The sequence below is a fragment of the Berghia stephanieae genome, chromosome 6, assembly GCF_034508935.2.
Source record: "Berghia stephanieae isolate SIO BIC M18660-M18661 chromosome 6, UCSD_Bste_1.3, whole genome shotgun sequence".
NCBI classification, from domain to species: domain Eukaryota; kingdom Metazoa; phylum Mollusca; class Gastropoda; order Nudibranchia; family Aeolidiidae; genus Berghia; species Berghia stephanieae.
The window spans coordinates 60,360,421-60,387,920 of record NC_088365.1 but is presented as its reverse complement, the minus strand read 5'-3'; the positions used below and the strand labels follow the sequence as shown (position 1 = coordinate 60,387,920).

The 27,500-nt window shown below is 34.7% G+C and overlaps 3 protein-coding genes across 7 annotated transcripts in view; all 3 read left to right on the top strand.

The window, feature by feature from the left end:
• LOC144975363 (sodium-dependent glucose transporter 1A-like) overlaps positions 1-19,287 on the top strand; it is a 32,606-nt gene extending 13,319 nt beyond the window's left edge. The window contains exons 3-5 of the mRNA XM_078919369.1: positions 11,531-11,677; positions 13,697-13,835; positions 16,212-19,287. Coding sequence (XP_078775495.1) covers positions 11,531-11,677; positions 13,697-13,835; positions 16,212-17,257 — 1,332 coding nt within the window. The 3' untranslated portion in view covers positions 17,258-19,287. The remainder of the gene's footprint in view (positions 1-11,530; positions 11,678-13,696; positions 13,836-16,211) is intronic.
• On the top strand, positions 18,529-19,278 carry LOC144975365 (lysoplasmalogenase TMEM86B-like). Its single transcript, XM_078919370.1, has one exon. The coding sequence runs from the start codon at positions 18,529-18,531 to the stop codon at positions 19,276-19,278; it is 750 nt and encodes a 249-aa protein (XP_078775496.1).
• A 5,781-nt stretch (positions 19,288-25,068) lies between the features above and the next one.
• LOC144975362 (universal stress protein Slr1101-like) overlaps positions 25,069-27,500 on the top strand; it is a 17,918-nt gene continuing 15,486 nt past the window's right edge. The window contains exon 1 of one of the 5 annotated variants that reach the window (XM_078919364.1): positions 25,069-25,367. The gene's annotated coding sequence lies outside the window, so the exon portion shown is untranslated. Of the gene's footprint in view, positions 25,368-26,844; positions 26,941-26,990; positions 27,041-27,500 lie in introns of those variants that run through there. The other 4 variants (XM_078919367.1, XM_078919365.1, XM_078919368.1 and 1 more) reach the window with 4 other exon arrangements.

The window sequence follows — 27,500 nt, the reverse complement described above, 5'->3', positions numbered from 1 at the left end:
GGTGATGGAGACGACGACGATGAGAGTAACAACGGTAGCAATGATATTAATAATAATAACAACAACAATAATAATAATAACAATGATATTAATAATAATCCCTACCACTATAATAATAATAATGTTGATAATTGTGGTGATGATAACAACAGTGCTAATAATTGCGATGATGATAATAATGACAATAATAATAATAATAATAATAATAATAATAATAATAATAATAAAAATAATAATAATAATAATAATAATAATAATGAAGGTAATGATAATAATAATAATAATAATAATAATAATAATAATAATAATAATAATAATAATAATAATAATAATAATAATAATAATAATAATAATAATTAAATCGATTATTACAATGATATACAAATTGATCTATTTGGAATATTTGACAAATAGATGGATGCATATAGATAGAGGGATATATAAATAGACAAATATCTATATTATTAAATATGTAGTGCTACTAATTATTATGAATTTTACATCTTTGTCTCCAAACTTTGTAGGAGCCAATGATGGCACTGTTGCTTATATATTTTGAAAGGACTTTTGCTTCTTTGCTTTTAATGCCCAGAATCTTTAAGCTATTCACAAATCTACCATGGACATAGCCGAGGCTACCTACAGAAAGAACGATAACCTCGGATTTATATCCAAGGGCATTTATTTCCATGCATAAAGGAAAGTACTTTTCAAATTTAGTTTGGAATGACTTGTTAATATGAGCATCAAATGGGACTGAAATTTCAACAATTTGGGCTGTTTTCATTTCTTTGTTGATTTTTAAAATGTCCGGTCGATTACTGTTAGTATTAAATGAGGATTTGTCACTGTCGAAAAAACTTGGTCTGATGAATGTGTCTTTGAAAATTTGAGTAGTGTCGTTTTTAGGTATTTTGTCAAAAATAATGTCAACAATTCTATTGTGTCGTTTTTGATATATTAATTTGAATTTTGTACATCCGTTTACAACGTGAGATACCGTATCTGACGGATGATTACAGATCTTGCAGCCTTTGGAGTATGACAATGGGTAATATGTATGAAGTAGACTGTCGCACTCGAGAAGCTGCAAGCGGCATTTTATAGCAAACGTTCTAATTTCGTCAGGGAATTTATGATTGAATATGAAACTGGAGGAGAGAGCGTGGTTTACCCCAGTGGCTTATCTAACAATTCTTCCTTGAGACGCCAGTTCTCATTCAGTCTCACACTTTTAAGGAAGTTTTGAAAACATTTTGGGGACTTAAAAGTACAACTGACGTCACTATCAGCCTGAACAGACATTACATAATCTTCATCTTTTATTAAGGAAACATTTTGGCGGATACACTTTTCAAAAAGATCACCAAAATGACTTTGGCCAATTAACTTTTGTGTTATTTTGGAGGCGTTTGCTACTACATACATACAACTACATACAAACATACATACTTACATACATACATACATATTACATACATCACACTACATACAACACATACATCACACATACATACATACATACATACATACATACATACATACATACATACATACATACATACATACATACATACATACATACATACATACATACATACATACATACATACATACATACATACATACATACATACATACATACATACATACATACATACATACATACATACATACATACATACATACATACATACATACATACATACATACATACATACATACATTACATACATACATACATACATACATACATACATACATACATACATACATACATACATACATACATCACTACATACATACATACATACATACATACATACATACATACATACACACACATACATACACACATACATACAACACACACATACATACACACATACATACATACATACATACATACATACATACATACATACATACATACATACATACATACATACAATACATACATACATACATACATACATACATACATACATACATACATACATACATACATACATACATACATACATACATACATACATACATACATACATACATACATACATACATACATACATACATACATACATACATACATACATACATACATAACATACATACATACATACATACATACATACATACATACATACATACATACATACATACATACATATATACATACATACATACATACATGCATGCATACATACATACATACATACATACATACATGCATACATACATACATACATACATACATACATACATATATACATACATACATACATACATACATACATACATACATACATACATACATACCACAAGCAACGCAAGGGTTTCTTTCATCATTTTATGCCATGGTTGACAATAATGTATCCTCTTAAGGCTGCTCATAAGAGAGGTGTCAGTTAAGTGTTTTTTGAGCTATCAATGAAATTAATTTGTTGTAAATTTCATATTTGATAATTTAATTCCCAGCGGCAGAAAATGATTGAAACAATAGTATTGTAGTCGGTCATTGTAAAGTAAAAATGATGGTCTTGACACATGCCAAGTTTTGTTGTCCGGGCAGTAAAGTCCTAAAAGATATGAATTTTTTTATTGTAAAATTCTTATTTGGCATGACTTGGTGAGATCCTCATTTTCTCTCCCACAGGATTCCATGTCATGAATTATGTCCAAATATCAGTTTAGGAATAAAATATAAACCATTAGACGAAAATAATATTAATCTTATTTTTTAAAGAATTTAACTGATTTAGATATGTAGTTTTGGGCACATTTGAAAGCCAACTTTTCAATGGCTTGATGACTGTTTTCTATACTTAAATCCCTTACGATTCAAGTCAAAATTAGTTTTTTTTATGAATGTTAGCCATTATTATTTGAAGATGTATACTGCTTTTTGTGTGGTTGTCTCAGGAAATGCCGACTTTATAATGTCATATAGGTGTCAATGTTTAGGGTAATTGGAATCCATCTCAATTACTCGTATTTTTGCATGTTGATAAAGTAAAAAAGGTAAGTTCAAGTTCTCCTTTTGTGCACAAATGATTATGTTAACTTTTTTTGACTGAAGCGTCAAGATATATATGGCAGTGATTTCCCCAAAATTAAATGACCTTGCTGCGGTATGCCTGTGGTGTTTTGACCACTGATTTGACTCTGATTGTTGTTCAATTGTTTGATCTCTAAATTTGGCTGACTGGAGTTCAATGGTAGATGACTTTATTAGACAATGACTTAATGTGTATTCTTGGAGGAAAGGAGATGATTCTTTACAACCCGTATCGACAGTGTGTTCGTTTTGAATGTAGTTGGTCGATAAGGAGCAAAAGGTCGCTACTTGGAATAAACTAAATGCCCTCATAATTATGAATCCTCTTGTGTCCGTCTGTTTGAGCAAATCATTTAATTTAACTGTACCAGTGTTTAGTGTTAGTTGTAATTGATGATTGATACTGTAATATTTGTAGCATGTCCAGTAACATTGTTGGGTGATTGAATTTTTTTCTTGTAAAGAGGTCATACTTTATAGGCAGATTGATAGTAAATTGAGATATTAAAATCATACACAATATTGGTTTTTAGTTTTTACTGGTCAATAAAATCTAAACTCATTAGTTATTTTACCACATAAAGACATAAAACATACCAGTTTACTGTTATGATAAATAAAACAGTTTGAGAAGAACGGAATTGTTAAAAATAAATATGCAAAACTAACAAAACCATGAATAAATTAAGAAAATCAACTGCCAATATGATAATAATGCACAGGAACATAGATGCATGTATGTACTTTTGATATTTATTAAAACTCTTGAGATACTGCCGCTGAGTTTTGAATAACGAATTTTTTATTTAAGTGCACCATAAGTTACAAGCCCTTAAAATTAGATCCACAATTTGTGATATTTAAAGAAAATTATTAACCACAAGAATGTCAAATTTGCACTGATATTTAGAAAAACAACTGATTTTTCAAATCAAAATAATAAAGTGAAAGAGGCTGTTATTGTTTTCCCGTTATACCAACTTATTATAAGACCATAAGAGTTTCTGACCCATAGACCGCAATGTGTAAAATTGGGTGAACATATCTCAAACAAAAGAACGTTGTCGAACGGATGTCCCCAAGGCTGCGTGAGTTCCCCAATCCTGTACATCTTATACACCAACGACTGCAGACCATCCTTTGAAAATTGTTTTATAGTGAAATATGCAGATGCTACTGCAATTCTTGGCTTATTAAAAGATAAAGTTACAGAAAAGAATTATTTCAAACAAATAAATATATTCACCGATTGGTGTAAACAAAATCAGCTTGAATTAGATGTTGAAAAAACGAAAGAAAAGTGTTTGGTGTAAAAAATAAAAACGACTTAAAGTGTGGGACGATCGGTAAAGATGATCTTGAGATAGTTGATTATTTTAGATATTTAGGAATAACCATTGATAGTTCCCTCAATTTCTCTCAACATATTAATATAATATATAAGAAAGTTGCCCAAAGATTATACATCCTAAGGAAATTGAGAACATTTCAAGTAAGGAAGAAAAATATGCTAAGAGTTTATGACCCATTGATTAAAAGTGTATTGCGTTTGGCTGCACCATATGGTTTGGCGGATGCCGACTTAAAGATAAATCAAAAATTTCAAAATCTATCAAAGAGGCATCAAAAATAATAAACCATCCTCTTGATGGAGTAGAAAGAATTCATGGAAAAGCAATAGAAAGGAAAGCATTCTCAATTACCAACAATAAAAAAACATATTTTATACCATGAATTTAGTCTTTTACCATCTGGGAGAAGATTTTGTCAGATTAAATGTAGAACTAACAAGTATAAATCAACGTTCGTTCCATCAGCAATAATTTTTTTGAATATTTCATATGGTACAGAAAAACCAAGGATTGATTCGTTGACTGATTAACTGATTAATTTATTTAATGTTAGATTAACTGACCAATTGATAATGATGATAATTTTTGGTGTCAAATTGCCACAATTGTAACAATTTGAAAACGAAATGAATATGTTTATGTTGTTTATATCGCACGTGTGAAAGAAAGAGAGGAAGAGAGAGAGGAGAGAGAGAGAGAGAGAGAGAGAGAGAGAGAGAGAGAGAGAGAGAGAGAGAGAGAATGAGAGAGAGGGAAAATAAGTAGGAGTGAAATATCTGTTCAATGTTACAGTTATCATTTAACGTTATAACAAGTGTAACTAAATGACAAATTGCCATATTTATGGACAATAAAGATCTATTATTATTATTAATAAATATCCATAATTAATTGCCCCCATTGGACACGGTACTGGCTGGCACCAGTTGACCTCCAATGACCTCACTCATTTAGCTAGCAGGGAGGGTCAATGGCCCCTTGGGAGTTCCATCTGAACTAGCGCTGATTCCACGCAGTGACATACATACATACATACATACATACATACATACATACATACATACATACTTACCTACCTACCTACCTACCTACCTACCTACCTAGCTAGCTAGCTACCTACCTACCTACCTACCTACCTACCTACCTACCTACCTACCTACCTACCTACCTACATACATACATACATACATACATACATACATGCATACACACATGCATGCATACATACAGACATACAAACTTACACACATGCGTTAATTTACAGAATGTAATACATTTCACTGCACAAAGGGAGTTAAATTGACTCTACTTTACAAATCGGGTGTACTGATGATTTGAAATGGTTTTAGGAGCAGGTTAACCCTTGTTTTCGACAGGAGCGACCTTTAGTAAAGCGACCAATCTCCAATTCAGATCACAGACTGGTCTGAGGTTCAGATCGCATGTTATTCCAATAAATTATGTGTGTGTGTGTGTGTGTGTGTGTGTATGTAGGGTAGGGGCTAGTTATTGTAATTTTAACCACTCGTGGTTCAGTATCGAAGAATTTTACACATGCTAATGTGATATTATAATGTGTAAAATTTAACCATTTTACGCTGTATGAGAGTTTTTGCCAAGACGAGAGTCATTCAAATTGGTCGATAATTCTCACCTAAATTTTAAATATCTGTCTTTCCAGAGTGCAACAGTTAACTGTTAAGCTTTCTAGGTTTCCTGTTTTCTTTTGAGAGAGAGGTTAAAATGAGGTACAAAAACTAGCTTTTTGTATCCACAAGGGACATATCAGACAGTATTTTATACGGACCGCTTGATGGTGCCTATAAGATAATCCATCTACAATTTAACTCACTCAACCCTAACACCGATTACCTCCGTAGTTTACCCGAGTTACTTTTACCCCATACCTATTTATTACATTTTGTTCCGAGCAAATTATAGCCGTAGTATCAAAGCTAATGTTTTTAGTTTTTACATGTTAATTTTAGTTGAATAAAACTATGTACATGCTTATTTTAAATATTTTTTTCCAATTTTGAAAAGTAGCAAAAATCTCTAGGATTGAGTGAGTTAAAAGCTCTAACTTGTCACCTCGAACGGAAACAATAGGTTTCATGATATAATATTATGAATACAAATCAATCTATGATGTGTATAACATTGATTTCTCTTAAGTTTTTTGCCCGTTCCATTCACTCACTGCGATAAATTATATAGTAAAGTCAGAACCGGTGGCTATCCTATGGAAACTGATTAAGTATTTGACAAGTGCGTTACTGTAAAAGAATTCAAAACTAGGTTCTTATTAAAGCCAACGAGACTGCAAATCTCAGACTAAAGTCACCTTTGTCCTTGATTCTTGGTGGCTAATCCAGAAATGTATTACTACTACATTACTTCCATTGTCAACAAAAAAAAAATTGATGTCTATTATTGCAAAATAGAGAGCTTCGCTTAGGAAGGAAAATACAACGAGAATGAAGAATGACAAACACAACATATCTTGTACGGCTATGTGGTCTAGTGGTATGACACACGCATTCAGTTCGGAAGGGCACATAGTTGATTCCTTGGAAAAGCTCTTTAATCACATTCTCTCATCGTAATCAGGTGTAGAATGAATACATGGTCGTTAACAGCGTTGTCTCTGTCAGGAAAAAAAACCCTGTGATATCTAGTCCTACATGTTAAGCGTTGTTATTGGCTAGGGACCCCTTGTAAAACGCGTTAGTGGATATTGCGTTTTTTATTGTTTATGTTTTTTTTTCCAAGTGATAAGCATAACAAACAAAGTAGAAAATCGACCTGAGACTTTAGCATTCTAAGAGATGATGTAGTCAGGGACAACTTCCGAAATACTGGCTGAAATGTATAATAAGAAATTTAAGACAAAAGACAACACACATTCTTATTCTTGAAATTGAAAAACTAATTCTGCTAAACAAACTAAATACAAAAAAAGACCCTTTAGAAAATTTGTGACCAATCGTTAAGTCATGATAAGTCATGCGAAATAGGACAGTAGTCTATGAAAAAAAACTGGGTCCAACGCCTGAGTACAGTGATGAAAGAACAGCGGTGGAAGCTATTTGGTCACATCTTATGTCGAGATGATAACATTCAAGCCAAAACTGCAATGACAAAGTATTTCCAACATGGCAACAAATATGTCGGGAGGCTAACCGGCATCAATAATAACTACACTGAACCAGGATCTCTCTACATATCAGACATTTCTTAATTCAGATGATGCCGAATTAATCTTAATAGAAGAACTTAAAAAAATTGCAGGGCCCCCTGTACTGAATGTACAAGATCTTGACAGCCTCAGAACTCTAGTCCAGGACGTGACCAATGGAAATGATTAACAACATGGATGGAGAGAGCAGCTAAACATGAATTTTAAAACTCTGTGGCTGAGTCACACAATTCTCAGCAAGCGTCATTCAGACCGCGAGGCTTACCACTTACTGACTTACTGTTGACATTGTCAGTTGGCTAAAAAAAAAAATTCTACCCTACAGATCTTCGAAAAAAAAAACAACAACCCAGAACGAACCCCCCTCCACCCGATAAAAATCAACAAAAACAAAAACAAAAACAAAAACAAAAGCGAAACAAAACTCCATTTGTAAGTGAGAGAGTAGGAATGAAACTGGACCCCTTAGAGATAGAAGCTTTGCTCCGCTTCAGATCGAAGAAAAAGACAATTAAAAACGAAACGGGAGTTACTGACTTTGTTGATTTTGTCACTGGTCTTGAAGCCCCTTTAATTGAGAGTAAAAAGGTCAAAATTACTCCTGTTCTCGTAATTTATAGTACTTTATTTATATGTCAATGGCAATTCATTGATATGAAAGTTTAAAAAGGAAAACAAATCAAAGAAAATCGAAAGCGGATAAGCGCGGTGATGAAATCGTTTGACCTCGGAAATAAAAAAAAAAGATATTGGTCATTGTACATTGTTAGACGAAAGCCAGCAAAGTATCTGACAAGAAAAGGCCCATATGAACAGAATTTTAAGTAACATGCTTGAAGTGTCTTTTCCAGGCTGATAAATTAATCACCTTATCTAGAAATTCCACTTAGGTACGGGCCAGGTGTTCAATAAATTGTTGTCGTCGATGTTCAATCAACCCGACTTCAACAGTCAAGGTTGAGTGGTTTTACTTGCAATACAAAAAGGTATAAAAGAATAAATGTTTTAGCTTTCAAATACCCAGACAACGAAAACACAGTACTGCTGTTTAAAACTTTCCTAGGTCAGATCAGATGCATTTAGCTTTGTTAGTTAAACGCGCTTCCATTCAATTTCATCACTTTAATTCCATCATAAACACGACCATTTATAAATGATATTCATCATCATAACTATAATTACTATGAGTCACATAGGACAAAGACCATTAAATAGCATGCTATTTCTACATACATAAATATACAATAGTTAGTACAAACAAAAGGTCAAAGGCTCTCTTGGGGTTTTCTTGGTAGACTCTGTGAAAAAGTCATATCGGTGCATGGATATTAATTAAATAGTACACCACAGCGTATAAAGAAGGATGGGCTGGAAATGTTTGCAATTTTATTTATAATTTCAATTATATTTGACTTAGAACCCTAACATTTGGTATAAATATTTACTAATTGATTGGCTTTGACATCTTAAAATCTCTTAGGTCTGTAACGTCTCTGCATGACTTAATCGATTTTGTCCTATTACTTGGTCAACAACATCGATCAAAACAAAATATAAATGATAATGGCTGCACCAAAATATATTCGATAAAAGCAGCATGCTATTATTGAATTCTGTTCACCCATTGAATTCCATAACATAATGAAGCGTGTTTATGGTGACGCGTGTGTTGATTGTAGCATCGTTTGGTGATGGGTAAGGTTCGTGGAAGGAGGAGACCCGATCGACACAAAACTTTAAGATCAAACTCGTTGCGGGGAACCCCGAAGGGCCGAACGTAAGTAATCAAATGCTGCTCACGATTTTCTGGGACTTTGAAGGTGTTGTTTATATCAAATTTTTGGAACAGGAAAGAACAATGAATTTCAATAATGTTGCCACCCTGGAAAAAAATGAGAGCCCGGCTGAAAAGAGTGCAATCCTAGAAAAACGCAATATTGCAACACGATGACACTCGACCTCACACGAGTCAACAGACTCAAACCGCACTGTGAAAAATGCCACATCCACCCCACAGTTCCAACCTAGCACCTTCAGACTTCTTCTTATTCCCTTAATTGAAAGAGTATCTCAAAGGAAACCACTATGAAAATGACAACGACCCGAAGGCTGCCGTCCAATCTGATCTTGGTGTAGAGAAGAAAAAAAACGTCAGTTTTTGTCGACGGGATGCGTCAATTGGATGCGTCAACATTGGCAGCTCTTTGTTGGTTGTGACGGTGACTATGTCGCAAAATCCAGCTTTAGCTAAGATTTCAAACTTTCGTTTAATGTATATTGTTTAACGAATTATTTCTAATAATGAGGGAGTTATTACGGAAATCGCAAAACATTTCAGCCCGCCCTCGTACAAACAAATGTTCAAGATGGCATGTAATTAACGTTTTACTATTATAAGCATTAGATAAACGAGAAGAACAAAGCTCATTCATCGTATAATTCAAGGCACTGAGTTCTCTACCATCGACACTTTTGAGAGCCTTTATCATTTCAGGTTTTTTTGTATTAAAGTCAAATTAAATGCATTCCATGTCCTGACTGTACATTGGATAAATAAGTTCTGCCAAATATTGGTAGAACATCTGGTTGTAAATATCTTAAAGTTATCACCTCGTGTGAATGTAATCAAAAACATTAAATAAAGTTTATAATCAATGATATGCAGCCCATGGACAAGTTTATATAAGTGTATAAGATCGCCTCATTTTCTTCTGTACTTAAATGAAGGTGGCTTTATTTTTTTCACTTGATCTTCATTTGGCATTTTACTGTTAAATCTGGTAAATATTTAATTGTTCGTCTTTGGACATTTATTCTAAAACGAGTGGATTGTCGTTTGAAAAGAGGACACTAAAGGCAATTTCCGTATTCCAAAGTTTGTTTTACCACAGATTATTATAGCGCTAGGAATAATTCGCTAATCGTGTGTTCTAAACTTATAATTATAATGCCAATTGTCTTGGTACCTTTGTTAATTATTATATCTATATGGTTATCAAAATATAAGAGCATTGTCAATGATCACTCCGTCACCTTTTTCTTTTTTCACAAAAAAGAGAGTTTCCGTTTTATTTGCACCAGTATAATAAATAATATGTAAAAGAATCGTTTTACCAACACGTAGAATAATACATTTTGATTTCTAATGGTCATTTCTCAGACTAATGCAAGAGTAAATAAATATCATTTTATAAAACGTTATAGTTTAAAGACGATGAATAAATCTGAAGTGGTATCAGCATATTACGTTGCTTGATAACTTCGAGTAAATCATTTACGTTTAAAATAAACAGAAGGGATCCCAAGACATCGCCCTGGGACACAACGCTTGTAACAGGTTTGACATTCTGACTTCTATTTGTAAGGAATTATCTATTAATACAACCCAATAAATTACCCAATATATTATGCTGCTATTATTTGATATTGTGTACTCGTAGGTATCTCTTTTTCGTATACGACAGGTTGCATAAAGTGATAAATTATTAAATCGAATGACAATGATGGATATGTAGAAACGTTGAATGATGATCGTAATTGTCAGTTATATGAGGTTGTTGATTAAAGAATTGATTCTTATTATTTAAAACGCTGATAAATATTGTTGCCCTGCTTGGCTCATCAAAATAATATGTGATCCGTCGTCTCTAAATGGTATTATATCGGAATAACTCAGACCTTGGAAAGTGAATTTAGAATTTATATGATAAGAAAAAAACGGACTTTAAATCTTTTGCATTGTATGAAATTGAACATTTTCTTTACCATCAGGAATAAAAATAAAATTGACCTCAAGTCTCATAGCTGTTGCTAAAGATTCTATTTCCAGCACCAAGTCCATCTCGCCCGACAAAATTGCACGTAGAGATTGGTCATAAATGAGTTATCGAAAAATGATTCATCTTGGATTTTACATTACAGGGCATGTGCGCTGGTCAACACGGTCCTACCTTCTTGGACATCCAGGTCATCACCAATACAACTTTGGAGAAAGCATCGGCATTTTTCACAGGGAGCAGCGCTGGCGTAATGATGGGTTGCGTCATTACGGGGATTGTTTACAATAAGGTAGAAAAAAAACCAAACAAAAAAAAAAAAACAAACAACAAAACGGCTCTATGGTCTAGTGGTATGACACTCGTCTTGGAATCGGAAGATCTTGTGTTCGATCCCGCTCAAGTTGGCGCATAGTTGATTCCTTGGAGTGGGCTCTTTACTCTCATTCTCTCATCGTACTTAGGTTTAAAATGAGTACCTGGTCGTTAACAGCGTTGTCTCTGTTTGAAACAAAAGTTGTGATATCGCCTAACTGGCTGCATGTGTCGTTCTACATGTTAAGTGTTGCTGTTGTCTAGGGACACCGTGTTAAGTGCTTTTAGTACGTTTAGTGGATATTACGCTAAATAATAATTTAATTTTTGAAAAACGGTTTAAAGACAACAGCATCAAACTAAATATGTGATCTATCTTCTAAAAAGGAATTGTGCCGAAGAGAGAGAGAGAGAGAGAGAGAGAGAGAGAGAGAGGGAGAGAGAGAGAGATAGAGAGAAAGAGAGAGAGAGGGGGGGGGGAGGGGAGTAAATTATGCTGAAGTCGAATCCTATTCTGAACTCATACAAATTGAGGTAAAATGTGACCCACCGTATCGAAGCGGTATTATGTCGGGATCCATTCGTTAAGGGAAATTGAATTCATAGCCACAAATATCCAACTTGGGTTTAATTTCTGTACGTTCTAGTGGAGTATAAAGACTATTTCTTGCATTGCAGAAACTTCTAAGCTCCAGTTTCTCATCAATCTATCTCTAAATTCACTTTTTGGGGTCTGAATCATCCCGACATAATACCGTTTTGAGACGGAGGGTCACAAATATACTTCATCATTAACAAGAGTGACTTCGGTTTTTTAACTCCGGTTCGCTGGTTCGGAATAGTACGTAAATGTTTTTTTTTAAATAGCAAATTCCATTTCCTTGTCCTGATCGTTTTACTTTTTATACGGCCATATGGTCAGGTGGTATAACACTTGCCTTATGTACCGAAGTTCCAGGGTTTAAGTCCAGCTCTGAGTGGCGCATATTTGAGCCCTTGGAAAAGGTTCTTACACACATTCTCTCACCATACTCGGGTTTAAAATGAGTACCTCGCCTTCTAACAGCGTCATTTCTTATTCTACATCAAGCTCGATCTAACTCCAATAGAGAAGCAGAATTAGTTTATCAACGTTCAGTAAAAGTGGGGACATGTAAATGTTGCTGCTCGAAGCTCGAAGAAATAAATAGTAATGTGAAATTAATTCATCTTAACTACGCCACTACCACATTATCTCATTCATCTGTGGTGTTTCATTCATTCTGTTTTGTTGATAAAGGGGAAACCCGAAACGTTCATTTGAATTGTTTTTGTAATTAAATTGAAGCTTACATTCAATTTCACATTATTATTTAAAAGTGGGGACAGAGCATCAATATTTCTCACACTTTTCGACACTTTAAAAATCTATAACTACCTTAATGTTGATGCTAAATCTTCAATTTTTGGTCTGTATGATTTCACCCAGAGAAACGGATGAAAGCGAATGTTTTCCTTCTTTTTTCCCTCCAAATAACTCAGTATTGCAGTTAGATTATTTTTGTGTCGAACATCACAAAAAACGACCTCTTGGCACATCCCATTTCCCAGTCATGGTTGTTTTGACTTCAAACTCAAGGAGGAGTTGCTTGTTAAGTGTGGAAAACAGAAATAAGAAGACCATATGTTACAGTGAATGACATAATCAGTCGGATGGTGAAAAGGTTTGAACTGAGATATTGTCAAGTTTAGCTAGAAGGTCAATTTTTATCTAAAGCAATTTCTTGTCATTAATGATTAAAGCAACCCTTTTTATACATATTTGGGAACAATCAATGTTTAATTTTACTTCTAAATATTTTTTACAGGTTGAAAAAGTATGAAATTTGAGAAAAGATGCTGGATACCTTTCCCACATATCTGACCAAAATTTTCACCTTCCGACTGATTATGTCATGCACTGACACATATTTCTGATCAATTTAAGTCTAGATTCATCTCTCGACATTTATTTCAGTTAAACATACCACTACTGCTATTTTTCACATCCCTGGGAGTTGCAGTGACCAACGTTGCTCTGCCTCACTGTACACAGTTTGAACTCATGCTATTCATGCGCTTCCTTTCAGCAGTTTTCCAAGGAAGCATTTCGACGGGTAAGAATTTATTTATCATGTGTCCTATATCCTCTCATTACATTTTAACACATCCCTTACTTGGGAAAACCTAAAAATAAGCTTATAGTAAGACGAAAACTAAATCTAAACAAACGAAACAAAATAAACCAATAAAAAGAAAGAAAACGAGTAAACTAAATTACCAAAAAAAAAAAAAAAAAACCCAAAAAAACGCCCAACAAAACAGCAAAATAACCACCACAATAAACACCATAGGAAAATCATCTACAAATCTTTACACGAGGTTCATTTATATCTGTACTAATCCACTTGTGCCATAATGTATCAGCTAAAACTCTACTGTACAATAAACAAATGCTTTTCTCATTTTAGCAATGACATTTTGTTTCTCATTTACTGATTAACTCAAATGGTAGATAGTTATTTTAATCATACTACTTTGAGTAATTGAAAATTATGTGGATGGCACCAACTATCACATTAAATCTCTCATTGAGCGTTGAGTTTTTCGTGTATCTATATGAAACTTACGCTATTTAAAATGTGTGTTCACCTAAACAGGGACTGGGGGTCTTGTAAAAAAAAAACAACAACCCCCAAATAAGAAAAAAAAAAAACAAAAAAAAAATTAAACAAAATCCCCAGAACAAAAGAAAAAAAAACAACAAACAAATTTAACCTCGAGCATTTATTTATATAGCGCAATATCTACTAAACGTGCTCAAAGCGCTTTCAAGGAACTTAAGCCAACACTTAACATTTAGGACCCCTGTTATGCAATATTACAGTATTTTTACCTGACAGAAAAAGCCGTTAACAACCAGGTACTCATTTTACACCTAAGTACGGTGTTGTAAACACTCCAACTAACCAATAGACTGATTCCCAACAAGGCCTGTGATCCCCCATGATTTGTTTAGGCGATTTTTTTAGCATCCCATATAACAATATTTTGATTATGATCAAATTGGTTGTAAAGTATTCAGCATGCTTAATATGTGGTATGTATTAACTAAATGCGTTTTCTTTTAAAGGTATAAACATCCAACATGTGACCGTGTGGGGTATGTTTAATATACATACCACTATTAACTAAATGCGTTTTCTTTTAAAGGTATAAACACCCAACACTTGGCCGTGTGGGGCATGCTTAATATACATACCACTATTAACTAAATGCGTTTTCTTTTAAAGCTATAAACACCCAACACTTGGCCGTGTGGGGTATGCTTAATATACATACCACTATTAACTAAATGCGTTTTCTTTTAAAGGTATAAACACCCAGCACTTGGCCGTGTGGGGCATGCTTAATATACATACCACTATTAACTAAATGCGTTTTCTTTTAAAGGTATAAACACCCAACACGTGGCCGTGTGGGGTATGCTTAATATACATACCACTATTAACTAAATGCGTTTTCTTTTAAAGCTATAAACACCCAACACTTGGCCGTGTGGGGTATGCTTAATATACATACCACTATTAACTAAATGCGTTTTCTTTTAAAGGTATAAACACCCAACACTTGGTCGTGCGGGGTATGCTTAATATACATACCACTATTAACTAAATGCGTTTTCTTTTAAAGCTATAAACACCCAACACTTGGCCGTGTGGGGTATGCTTAATATACATACCACTATTAACTAAATGCGTTTTCTTTTAAAGGTATAAACACCCAGCACTTGGCCGTGTGGGGTATGCTTAATATACATACCACTATTAACTAAATGCGTTTTCTTTTAAAGGTATAAACACCCAACACTTGGCCGTGTGGGGTATGCTTAATATACATACCACTATTAACTAAATGCGTTTTCTTTTAAAGGTATAAACACCCAGCACTTGGCCGTGTGGGGTATGCTTAATATACATACCACTATTAACTAAATGCGTTTTCTTTTAAAGGTATAAACACCCAGCACTTGGCCGTGTGGGGTATGCTTAATATACATACCACTATTAACTAAATGCGTTTTCTTTTAAAGGTATAAACACCCAACACATGGCCGTGTGGGGCATGCTTAATATACATACCACTATTAACTAAATGCGTTTTCTTTTAACGGTATAAACACCTAACACTTGGCCGTTTGGGGTATGCTTAATATACATACCACTATTAACTAAATGCGTTTTCTTTTAAAGGTATAAACATCCAACACTTGGCCGTTTGGGGTATGCTTAATATACATACAACTATTAATTAATTGCGTTTTCTTTTAAAGGTATAAACACCCAACATTTGGCCGTGTGGGGTATGCTTAATATACATACCACTATTAACTAAATGCGTTTTCTTTTAAAGGTATAAACACCCAGCACTTGGCCGTGTGGGGTATGCTTAATATACATACCACTATTAACTAAATGCGTTTTCTTTTAAAGGTATAAACACCCAACACATGGCCGTGTGGGGAGCCAATGGAAATGGACTGCTTCAGCTTCTACATTTTGGATTTTCCGTCGGAGCGATGGCTTCCCCTTTGTTTGCTGAGCCATTTCTTTTAGAAAAAGTAACAGATGCTGAAGATATCACCACCGGAAATGAAACTCATTCTCAGTTGAATATCAGCAAAAATCACCTTGCGTCGGAAAGTAGAGTTGAATATGTATTTTATATCACAGGATGTTTTACACTATTTACAGCAATTCCATATGTATATATCTATTTTAGTCATCGCGAGAAGAAAAAAGAATGTGTCACAGACAAAAGTCGAAAGTTTTCTCAGAGAAATGCACCATTCAAATTGCTAATTTTCATGCTATCTGGAGTTTGTCTGTACACTTTTATGTGGAATGCTGTAGAACCTACTTTCTTTTCTTACCTTATGACTTTTCTTGTAGAAGAATACAAAAACATCTCAAAATCTAAAGGAGCCTTTATAACATCCTTGGTATGGGGAACGTATGCAATTACCAGATTTCTTCTAATATTTTTAACTAGAAAATTCACGCCTTTCCAGTTGCTGTTTTGTTTGGCAACCATGATGGTCTTTTCTTACTCTGCCTTTTCTATTTTCGCTTATTTCAAAATTGTAGATGGAATTATCGTTTTCGCAGCAATGTCATCAATAATGATGGCTGGTATATTCCCTGTGAGTTTGTCCTGGGTGGAGACAGAGTTGTTCCATGTAACTGGTCTTGTGGGATCAGCGATTCTTGTAACAAATGCTTTAGGCAGCACGGTAAATCCCATGATGTTAGGAGCGTTAATGGATAAATATTCTAACATGTGGTTTTGCTATTTGCTACTTATACAAACGTCTGTATCGTATTTGATATTGGTCTCATTAATCGTGTTTTCAAGATGCTATGTAGATAGAAAATATGGAACCCTGGCTGCCTCTTCTGTTCACAACCAGGAACGGGAAATCTCGATACCGGCTGAACTCGTTACCAAGGGTTGTGATGTTGAACAAAATCTTTTATAATGACCAGTGATACCTCAATTTGTCTACAAGTTTACAATTTATATCGTTTCAAAATTAATTAAAAATCAATGAAATATTTACTTTTCCAACTTCATCTTTCTGTTTATTATTTGTTACCTGATTGTTTTAAATACTAAATTACATTAATAGAGATCCTCTTAACACCTGGGATCATAGAAAATGTCGATTTTTGAAACGCTTTTCCTATTTTCAAGAAACAAAAATAATAGAACAAATAATTGTTTATCCACGTGAATACAAAGCCACAAGAAGCTATGAACTGTAAAATGTATTGAACAACAATGGATTTAATAACTCCAAAATTCAAAATTGTACAAAATACTTAAAGGCCATAAAAGCCTTAACGGGCTTACTGATTTTAAAATCAGATTTTATAAAGAAGATATAACATCAATATTTTTTCCAATTATTGTTTTTATATTTTGTTGTCATTGTTACTAGATAGTTGTTGGTTTGTACAAAAGATGTATGCATAATATGTATTTTATCGACAATAAATAATGTATTCATTCATTCATTCATTCATTCATACATTGATTCATTCATTCATTCAAAATATGAAAATACTTTTAACACTGAACGTTTCAGAATGAAATCTCTTCTTCAGTCAAAAACAAAAGCAATTTAGATTAGGTGATGACTGAATAAGGATTTTGCACTGGAAACCTTCCATGTATTTATTTTTTCTGAAACTTATATTTTCATTCTTGTTCAACACAGAATCAATTTTTTACAACTTTTGACAGAAGGGCAGCTGGGATAATCTCATTCATTTCTAGTGTTTCATTCATCCTGTTTGTTGATAAAGGAGAAACCCGAAACGTCCATTTTATCTGTTTTCGTAATTAAATTGAAGCTTACATTCAATTTCACATTGTTATTTATTTCTATGAGCTTCGAGCAGCAACATTTACATTTTTCATAATCTGGAAAATAGAATTAGCACTAAACAGCACGTGCTGTCATTGAACACACATTTCTGTGAATGAAAAGTTATTCTTCCGTAATTATCATGAGAAATAAACAAATATTTTGATAAAAGCTTCTATTAAAAATATATAAATAGAAAGAAATACACCATCAAGCAAGATATAATTTGGTATGTAGCGATGTTCACACAAATGTACAATTACTTACAAGTCAGTATGTAAGTGTAAGTATAACATCATTGTTCTTACAAAGCATTATAACTAACATCTATAGTCTAGCAATTTTAATACGCTCAGAAAAGGACTTCAATCCTGTTCCAAATGGACTGCAATCTGCGCAAAATTACCAAAGAAGCAATCCGTACATTGATAGACCCAACAGTATGGCCGTATTACGGTTTAAATGTGCTTTACGGCATAACCCAATCAACTCATATTGAAGACGAATTTGGACTTGTCTCATCAGTTGCCTTCAAAACAGCTCCGATTTGGTATCTTGTCTTCTACATCAAGGTTATCAAAAGACGTCGATTCCATTTTCAACGTGAATTTGGGTCAAGAACCTCTTTAGAAACTGATGAAAACGATGACGAAGAAATTTGTTATAATCAGGATCTCACAATCGGCCTTGTATTTTCCCTAGTGGGCGATGCCCTTCTTGTGTTCCCGGCTACTTTCATCCACGGAGTTTTCGTTTTTGGCGCCGCGCATATCTTTTACATTCTAGGATTACGGAAACGGTATGGCAAAGCCGGTTATGCATGGCTGGTAGTTCCGCTTTGCATGATGACGTCACCTTACATAATGTTAGGAATGGAATCGTACACCCTCGCTGCTGTTATCGTTTTGTACAACATCACAATAAACACAATGTTGTTTTACGCCATCTGTAGCCTGGAGAGCCGTTGTAGCACTTCCACAATGTTAGCCACAATAGGCGCTTGCTCTTTTGTTCTGTCGGACTCCGTCCTCGCCTTTGACAGATGGATAATGCCTGTACCTTATCGTGGACTCGTTGTAATGTCAGCGTATTATTTCGCTCAAGTTAACCTGGCTCTTAGTATATATTAACACCTGAACTGCCCACTCTGGAAATAAACGTATTTATTATAAGGGCAAGAAAATTCGGCCTTCAAATATCAATCGATTGAAATTACCCCCATCTTGGCAACATCTCTCTATTATTGCTAAGATGAGGGTCATTAATTTTTTTTTTCTTCAAATTAATAAATACGTGTTTACTAGAGTACGGCAATTAACTGCATAAAAATATTGTGCCAATGTGATTTTAACAAATACCAAAGACTGGAGATAACTTGGATGGACAATTTTACACGAACTCTTATTTATTTATTTAGTAATAAGTTCATTAATCAAATGTTGTATTCATTAGACAATTTTAAGTTATTGCCTGGTGCAATCTTATGCATATCTCTTGCCAAAGGATACAGACAATTTTAAGTTATTGCCTGGTGCAATCTTATGCATATCTCTTGCCAAAGGATACAGACAATTTTAAGTTATTGCCTGGTGCAATCTTATGCATATCTCTTGCCAAAGGATACAGACAATTTTAAGTTATTGCCTGGTGCAATCTTATGCATATCTCTTGCCAAAGGATACAGACAATTTTAAGTTATTGCCTGGTGCAATCTTATGCATATCTCTTGCCAAAGGATACAGACAATTTTAAGTTATTGCCTGGTGCAATCTTATGCATATCTCTTGCCAAAGGATACAGACAATTTTAAGTTATTGCCTGGTGCAATCTTATGCATATCTCTTGCCAAAGGATACAGACAATTTTAAGTTATTGCCTGGTGCAATCTTATGCATATCTCTTGCCAAAGGATACAGACAATTTTAAGTTATTGCCTGGTGCAATCTTATGCATATCTCTTGCCAAAGGATACAGACAATTTTAAGTTATTGCCTGGTGCAATCTTATGCATATCTCTTGCCAAAGGATACAGACAATTTTAAGTTATTGCCTGGTGCAATCTTATGCATATCTCTTGCCAAAGGATACAGACAATTTTAAGTTATTGCCTGGTGCAATCTTATGCATATCTCTTGCCAAAGGATACAGACAATTTTAAGTTATTGCCTGGTGCAATCTTATGCATATCTCTTGCCAAAGGATACAGACAATTTTAAGTTATTGCCTGGTGCAATCTTATGCATATCTCTTGCCAAAGGATACAGACAATTTTAAGTTATTGCCTGGTGCAATCTTATGCATATCTCTTGCCAAAGGATACAGACAATTTTAAGTTATTGCCTGGTGCAATCTTATGCATATCTCTTGCCAAAGGATACAGACAATTTTAAGTTATTGCCTGGTGCAATCTTATGCATATCTCTTGCCAAAGGATACAGACAATTTTAAGTTATTGCCTGGTGCAATCTTATGCATATCTCTTGCCAAAGGATACAGACAATTTTAAGTTATTGCCTGGTGCAATCTTATGCATATCTCTTGCCAAAGGATACAGACAATTTTAAGTTATTGCCTGGTGCAATCTTATGCATATCTCTTGCCAAAGGATACAGACAATTTTAAGTTATTGCCTGGTGCAATCTTATGCATATCTCTTGCCAAAGGATACAGACAATTTTAAGTTATTGCCTGGTGCAATCTTATGCATATCTCTTGCCAAAGGATACAGACAATTTTAAGTTATTGCCTGGTGCAATCTTATGCATATCTCTTGCCAAAGGATACAGACAATTTTAAGTTATTGCCTGGTGCAATCTTATGCATATCTCTTGCCAAAGGATACAGACAATTTTAAGTTATTGCCTGGTGCAATCTTATGCATATATCTTGCCAAAGGATACAGACAATTTTAAGTTATTGCCTGGTGCAATCTTATGCATATCTCTTGCCAAAGGATACAGACAATTTTAAGTTATTGCCTGGTGCAATCTTATGCATATCTCTTGCCAAAGGATACAGACAATTTTAAGTTATTGCCTGGTGCAATCTTATGCATATCTCTTGCCAAAGGATACAGACAATTTTAAGTTATTGCCTGGTGCAATCTTATGCATATCTCTTGCCAAAGGATACAGACAATTTTAAGTTATTGCCTGGTGCAATCTTATGCATATCTCTTGCCAAAGGATACAGACAATTTTAAGTTATTGCCTGGTGCAATCTTATGCATATCTCTTGCCAAAGGATACAGACAATTTTAAGTTATTGCCTGGTGCAATCTTATGCATATCTCTTGCCAAAGGATACAGACAATTTTAAGTTATTGCCTGGTGCAATCTTATGCATATCTCTTGCCAAAGGATACAGACAATTTTAAGTTATTGCCTGGTGCAATCTTATGCATATCTCTTGCCAAAGGATACAGACAATTTTAAGTTATTGCCTGGTGCAATCTTATGCATATCTCTTGCCAAAGGATACAGACAATTTTAAGTTATTGCCTGGTGCAATCTTATGCATATCTCTTGCCAAAGGATACAGACAATTTTAAGTTATTGCCTGGTGCAATCTTATGCATATCTCTTGCCAAAGGATACAGACAATTTTAAGTTATTGCCTGGTGCAATCTTATGCATATCTCTTGCCAAAGGATACAGACAATTTTAAGTTATTGCCTGGTGCAATCTTATGCATATCTCTTGCCAAAGGATACAGACAATTTTAAGTTATTGCCTGGTGCAATCTTATGCATATCTCTTGCCAAAGGATACAGACAATTTTAAGTTATTGCCTGGTGCAATCTTATGCATATCTCTTGCCAAAGGATACAGACAATTTTAAGTTATTGCCTGGTGCAATCTTATGCATATCTCTTGCCAAAGGATACAGACAATTTTAAGTTATTGCCTGGTGCAATCTTATGCATATCTCTTGCCAAAGGATACAGACAATTTTAAGTTATTGCCTGGTGCAATCTTATGCATATCTCTTGCCAAAGGATACAGACAATTTTAAGTTATTGCCTGGTGCAATCTTATGCATATCTCTTGCCAAAGGATACAGACAATTTTCGCGTATTGAAATGGGACAGCGTGACATAGTGTTGTGGTCTTTGTTCGTACAATACGGTTCCGAGTTTGACTCCCATTCCATTGTGTGACCTTGAGCAAGTCATCTCACACTCCCTCAGTTTGCAACACTGAACACAGCCGTGCCTAGGTTATTTGAATTGTTCCCTTGGAAAAGACTCTTTAGACAAATTATCCATTGGGAATGAATGAAGGGGATTTTAGTTTGATTTTTAAAATGTACAAGTCGGATAATCGAATGTAAATTGGTTGGCTTTTGATCATTGATCTAAATAATATAATGTTGGTTTGAGAATTACATTGGTGATGCCGATGGCTCAGTTGGTAGAGCACACACTTTACACGCAAAAGGACCAAGATCGATCGCGGGTGCAGTCGAAATTTTTTTCTGACCCCCCTGTCCATCCAGCAGTGATTGGGTAGCTGGTTCTGTTATAGCTAGAGGAAAGTACTTTGCGATAGACTAAGGTCATATCAAAGAATAGCAAGCAATTGCTATTGTCCGTTTTACAAAAAGAAATCGACTAAACATAATATTCATTCCTCGTATACATTAACATTTATAAATTAATTACATCTTTTTAAAATTTGTGATAATAGAACCTATAGACAATATGCGCTTGGCTAAGAATATCACAACATTGCCATCCGGAAGTAAAACGGACCAAAACACAAAACTATGTGTAACATTGAACGTTTATAGTATGTTTAATACAGTTAAGTGAGGATTACTCATAACCGAGGATGGCAAAAAACAAAAAACAAAAAAAAAACAAAAAAACAAAGACCTGAGTGACGTCATCTTCATTCTATCTATATGTCTATCCGATTTCCCAAAATTATTGAAACTCCAAAATAATACCAGATTTGGACACAATTGTCACACATTGTCCAATTAAATGTGTCCAAATAAAGCGTTTTATTACAAATTTGTAATTAAGATACAGACCTGCCACTTCACGAAAAAGGAAATCAGTATGACATTGTAAAAAAATCAGTATCTGGGGAAAAAAATCAGTATGAGACGTAAAATTATCCAATTAACCCCCCCCCCCCCCCCCTTATTTTTCCCCAACACCCAAAATGGCACGCACAACGCCAATCTGGCAATCAGACTACTAACTTATTTAAAGATGGTGGCACTTGGTAACGAGTCAGAAGCCAGGGACCGCGGTGGTTTACCAGTACAGCTCGCTGTCGCTTCACAAAGGAAATGAAAACTAAATAACGCGCCGTGTGTGTTTTCTATCTGTGTGAGGGCATCACAAAGAGGCTCGCTACGTCATGTGATCTATCGAGGTATCGCGGGACGGGTCAAAGTTCACGAGACTTGAAAATTTTAACGTGCAACGTAAAGCACAAAGTAAACGTAAAAGAGTTAAGGGCTGCGGGCCCTTGGTCACTTGGTGAAATCGGTACGATCGGCAAGTAAATCGGGAAATCGGTAAATACGAAAAAAAGGTCTTGCAAATCGGTATGATACCGATTAATCGGTATTAACGGCAGGTCTGAAGATATTTGATTTCCCCCCATTTCTATATTATGACGACTGGCAAGAAGGATTTACTAAAGGGCGACGTGAACTTACTTGCAGGTCTGATAACGCAATACCTCCTGGGCTCATGGTTGTAATGGGAATCTAAAAAAAAAATGACACAAAATCTTGTCATTACAACAATGTTAAACTAGGCCCATACGCGGGTTCGGATGTCAGTCCTGTATATCTGTACACGTTGTTAAGGGGATGTCCATAAAATAATGAAAATATATATGAAATCATAATATCATTAACATTAAGACTTTCTTCCACCCCCATTCGTTGAAATCCTATTATTTGTCAGTAAAAACCTAATCGTTGAATAATGTTTCGGATCCGCAGAATAAAAATTTAATTCAATGAGTGCAAGATATTATGTTACAGTGAATGACATAATCAGTTGGATGGTAAAAAGGTTTGAACCGAGATATTGCCAAGTTAAATTAGAAGATCAATTTTTATCAAAATTGAGTTCTTGTCATAAATGATTAATTCAAACATTTTCGTACATCTTCAGGAAATATCAAAGTTTAAATATTTCTAAATATTTTTCACAGTTAGTCAAGTTGAAAAAGTATGAAATTTGAGGAAAGTTGCTGGATACCTTTCCCAAATGTCTCACCATATCTTCATGAAAAATCACCCGATTTAGGGCGCGTTCACATATTATGTCAACACTTTGGGGGGGGGGGGGGGGGGGTCTGCCAAATGTTGACAAGTGTTGACATGGGGGAGGGGGGGAATTCATACCCAAGATTATGTCATCAAAAATTTGGTTATACAAATAGAATAAAAACACACCCAAGAAAAACACTGTAAAAGTTGAAGCGGATTAGTAACATATATGTTATTATTCGGATAGGACATCAGTCTTCACAAATTACTTTTTACCAGATCAGGTGATCCACCTACACCTATTCACTGCTGGGTGGACAGGGGGCCCCCGAAAAAAAAATGTGGCTGCGATGGGAATCAACTTGAGTTGTCAGGTCTTCAGCCGCTCTAACAACTGAACTACCCTAAACATGTCTACATCTTCAAAATGGACTTTTTTTTTTTTGTTAACATCGTGTAATGCTGGCTACCAGTATTGAACAGAGACAAAGAGGTATATATCAAATTTCACACCTTTTGGCACTCAGTTGTTATTACCTCTTTTCCTCTGTTCAATAGCCACCATCACATGATTTTCACGAAAAATAGTCCATTTTGATGATGTCATCATATTGGGGGGGGGGGGGTCAAGTCAATGATGACAATTGATGACATGGGGGGGAGGGGGGGGTCTAAAAATGCCAATTTTTTGTTGACATAATATGTGAACGCTCCCTTACTTTAAATAAAGATTAAAATGCTTTTAGGAGCATATTCTTTCAGAAAATACCAACAAAATAATTATTTTTAAAAAATGCAAATCCAAAATTTCACCTTCCGACTGATTATGTCATGCACTGACACATATTTCCGCTCATTTTATTGGCTTCGAGAGAGGTTGAAAAGACGGATTATTGGTAATCTGAAATAATCTTTGGATGCGCATGAATAAAATTCCATTTCCGGGAGTCAAAATTGTCATTCTTGTAGACGAAGAAAGGTAGTGAATTATATAAGTGGGCGGTGCTTTCTGTTTATGTTTGGATGATATATAGATAACTCAAATTCATTGCAGAATAAAACCCTTTACAACTTATTCGTGTTGTAAATGTATGATTTCATGGCTATGGATTTATTTATTTCGTTACTAACACTAAATCACAAGCTCTTGGTGATAGATAAATGGCGCGCTAAAAATAACCACGGAGTGGAGTGTTCCAATGGATAACCAAGATTATGTTCTCTCAGCTGAATGGCGTTTAATGAAACCGAGAGTAATTCTGAAAATATATAGCTCTTGCATTTAAGCGATTGTTTTAGGTAAAATACTTGTCCATTCATTATCACACTTACTTTGAAGTTCGGTCTTGATTTATGGGACCAAATCACGAAAGAATCCTGCATTATATAAAGACAAAAACAAAACAAACAACCCCCCCCCCCCAAAAAAAAAACAAAAAAAAAAAACAACAACAACAGACAAACACACACACACACACACACACACACACACAGAGAGAGAGAGAGAGAGAGAGAGAGAGAGAGAGAGAGAGGGGGGGGGAGGTCGGCGAGTGGACGCACAGGCCAATGACCTATGGCTTGATATTTCAGTATCAACTGCGTCTCCTCGTAATATATATATATATATATATATATATATATATATATATATATATATATATATATTATATATATATCGACGACCTTGATCGATACTCAGGTCATGCAAAACGTTGATTTTTATTCTATTCTTAGTTTTAGAAAGTTTAACGGCACTAAAAAAACTTGTGCAATCCTACTTTGTGCGGCGATGTGATATGACACTCGTTTTCGGATCTGAAGGTTCTGGGTTCGAGCCACGTTCGGCGCATAGTTGAGTCCTTGGAAAAAAGGCTCTTCACTCACATTCTCTCACCGTGCTCGTGTGTAAAATGAGTACCAGGCCGTTAACAGCGTTGTTCTGTCTGAAAACAATGTAATATCGCCTAACAGGTGTCATGTCTCGTCCTATATGCTAAGTGTTGCTTGCTGTTGGTCTGGGAACTCTTGTAAAGCGCTTTGAGACTTCGAGTGGATATTGCACTTTATGAAAACTCTCTTTAATTTTTTTTTTCTTTACAATTTCACAGAATAGTGATTTATAGATAACGATAACAATAATAATGCCGTTATCTGGACGAAGACTGAGATAAGTATGAAATACTTCAAAGATACGAGGAGACAACATTGTTCAAGATTTTAACCAGTTAACTGCCGCATTGTGGACAAACACGTATTTAAAAAAATTGGCCAGAAAACTCGTCCTTCAAATATCGATCCATTTAACTGACCCTCATCTTGCCAAAAACTCTCAAACCTGGGACTTCGCAAAGTGCTAGGTTTGAGAGTTGTATACGAGGGTCATTTAAATCGATCGATATTTGAAGGACGACTTTTCTGGCCATATTGTTAAATACATGTTTTTCCACAGTACGGAAGTTAACTGGTTAAGGCCCGTGATAAGTGACATGTGGACTTGATAGGCAATGTCGATGACCAAGTAAACTGCCACAATAATATTTTGTTCTGGGCAGGTGATTCTTATTATTGAATTCATATTCTAAAACACTTGGAAATGATTAATGTGTTTCGACCATTTGTTTGAAGGGAAATGTTAAAATAATTGAATAATAGGTAGTTTATCAACTAACAGTCTTTCTAAATACCTGAAATAGTGTATACGGGACAGTACTAGTACTAGAGAGAGCAGGAGGAAAATACAAGAATAAAAAACCCAAACAAACTAAAATTAAAATAAAAAAAAAAAAAAAAAATCAGCCACCCTTGACGGAGGCCATTATTTTTTAAAAGATGTTTTTTTTCTTGCTTTTTAAATTTTGTCCAGCACTGTTTCATAGAAACTCTTTTTCAGATCTTACACCAGTGCCAGTTCTTTAATTTTTCACTTTAATGTTTTTCTATAGATTGGTGCATTTCAATTTGATTCAATTTAGACTCGTAGCAGTCTCATTGTTGTGATGAAAATAAACTCAACTTTGGCAAACCAGCGCAAAATATTCATTATTACAACCCAATTCAATTTAATTTATAGGCTTTAGCCAGTAATTGTGCCATAGGGTAGCAAGCAATTACT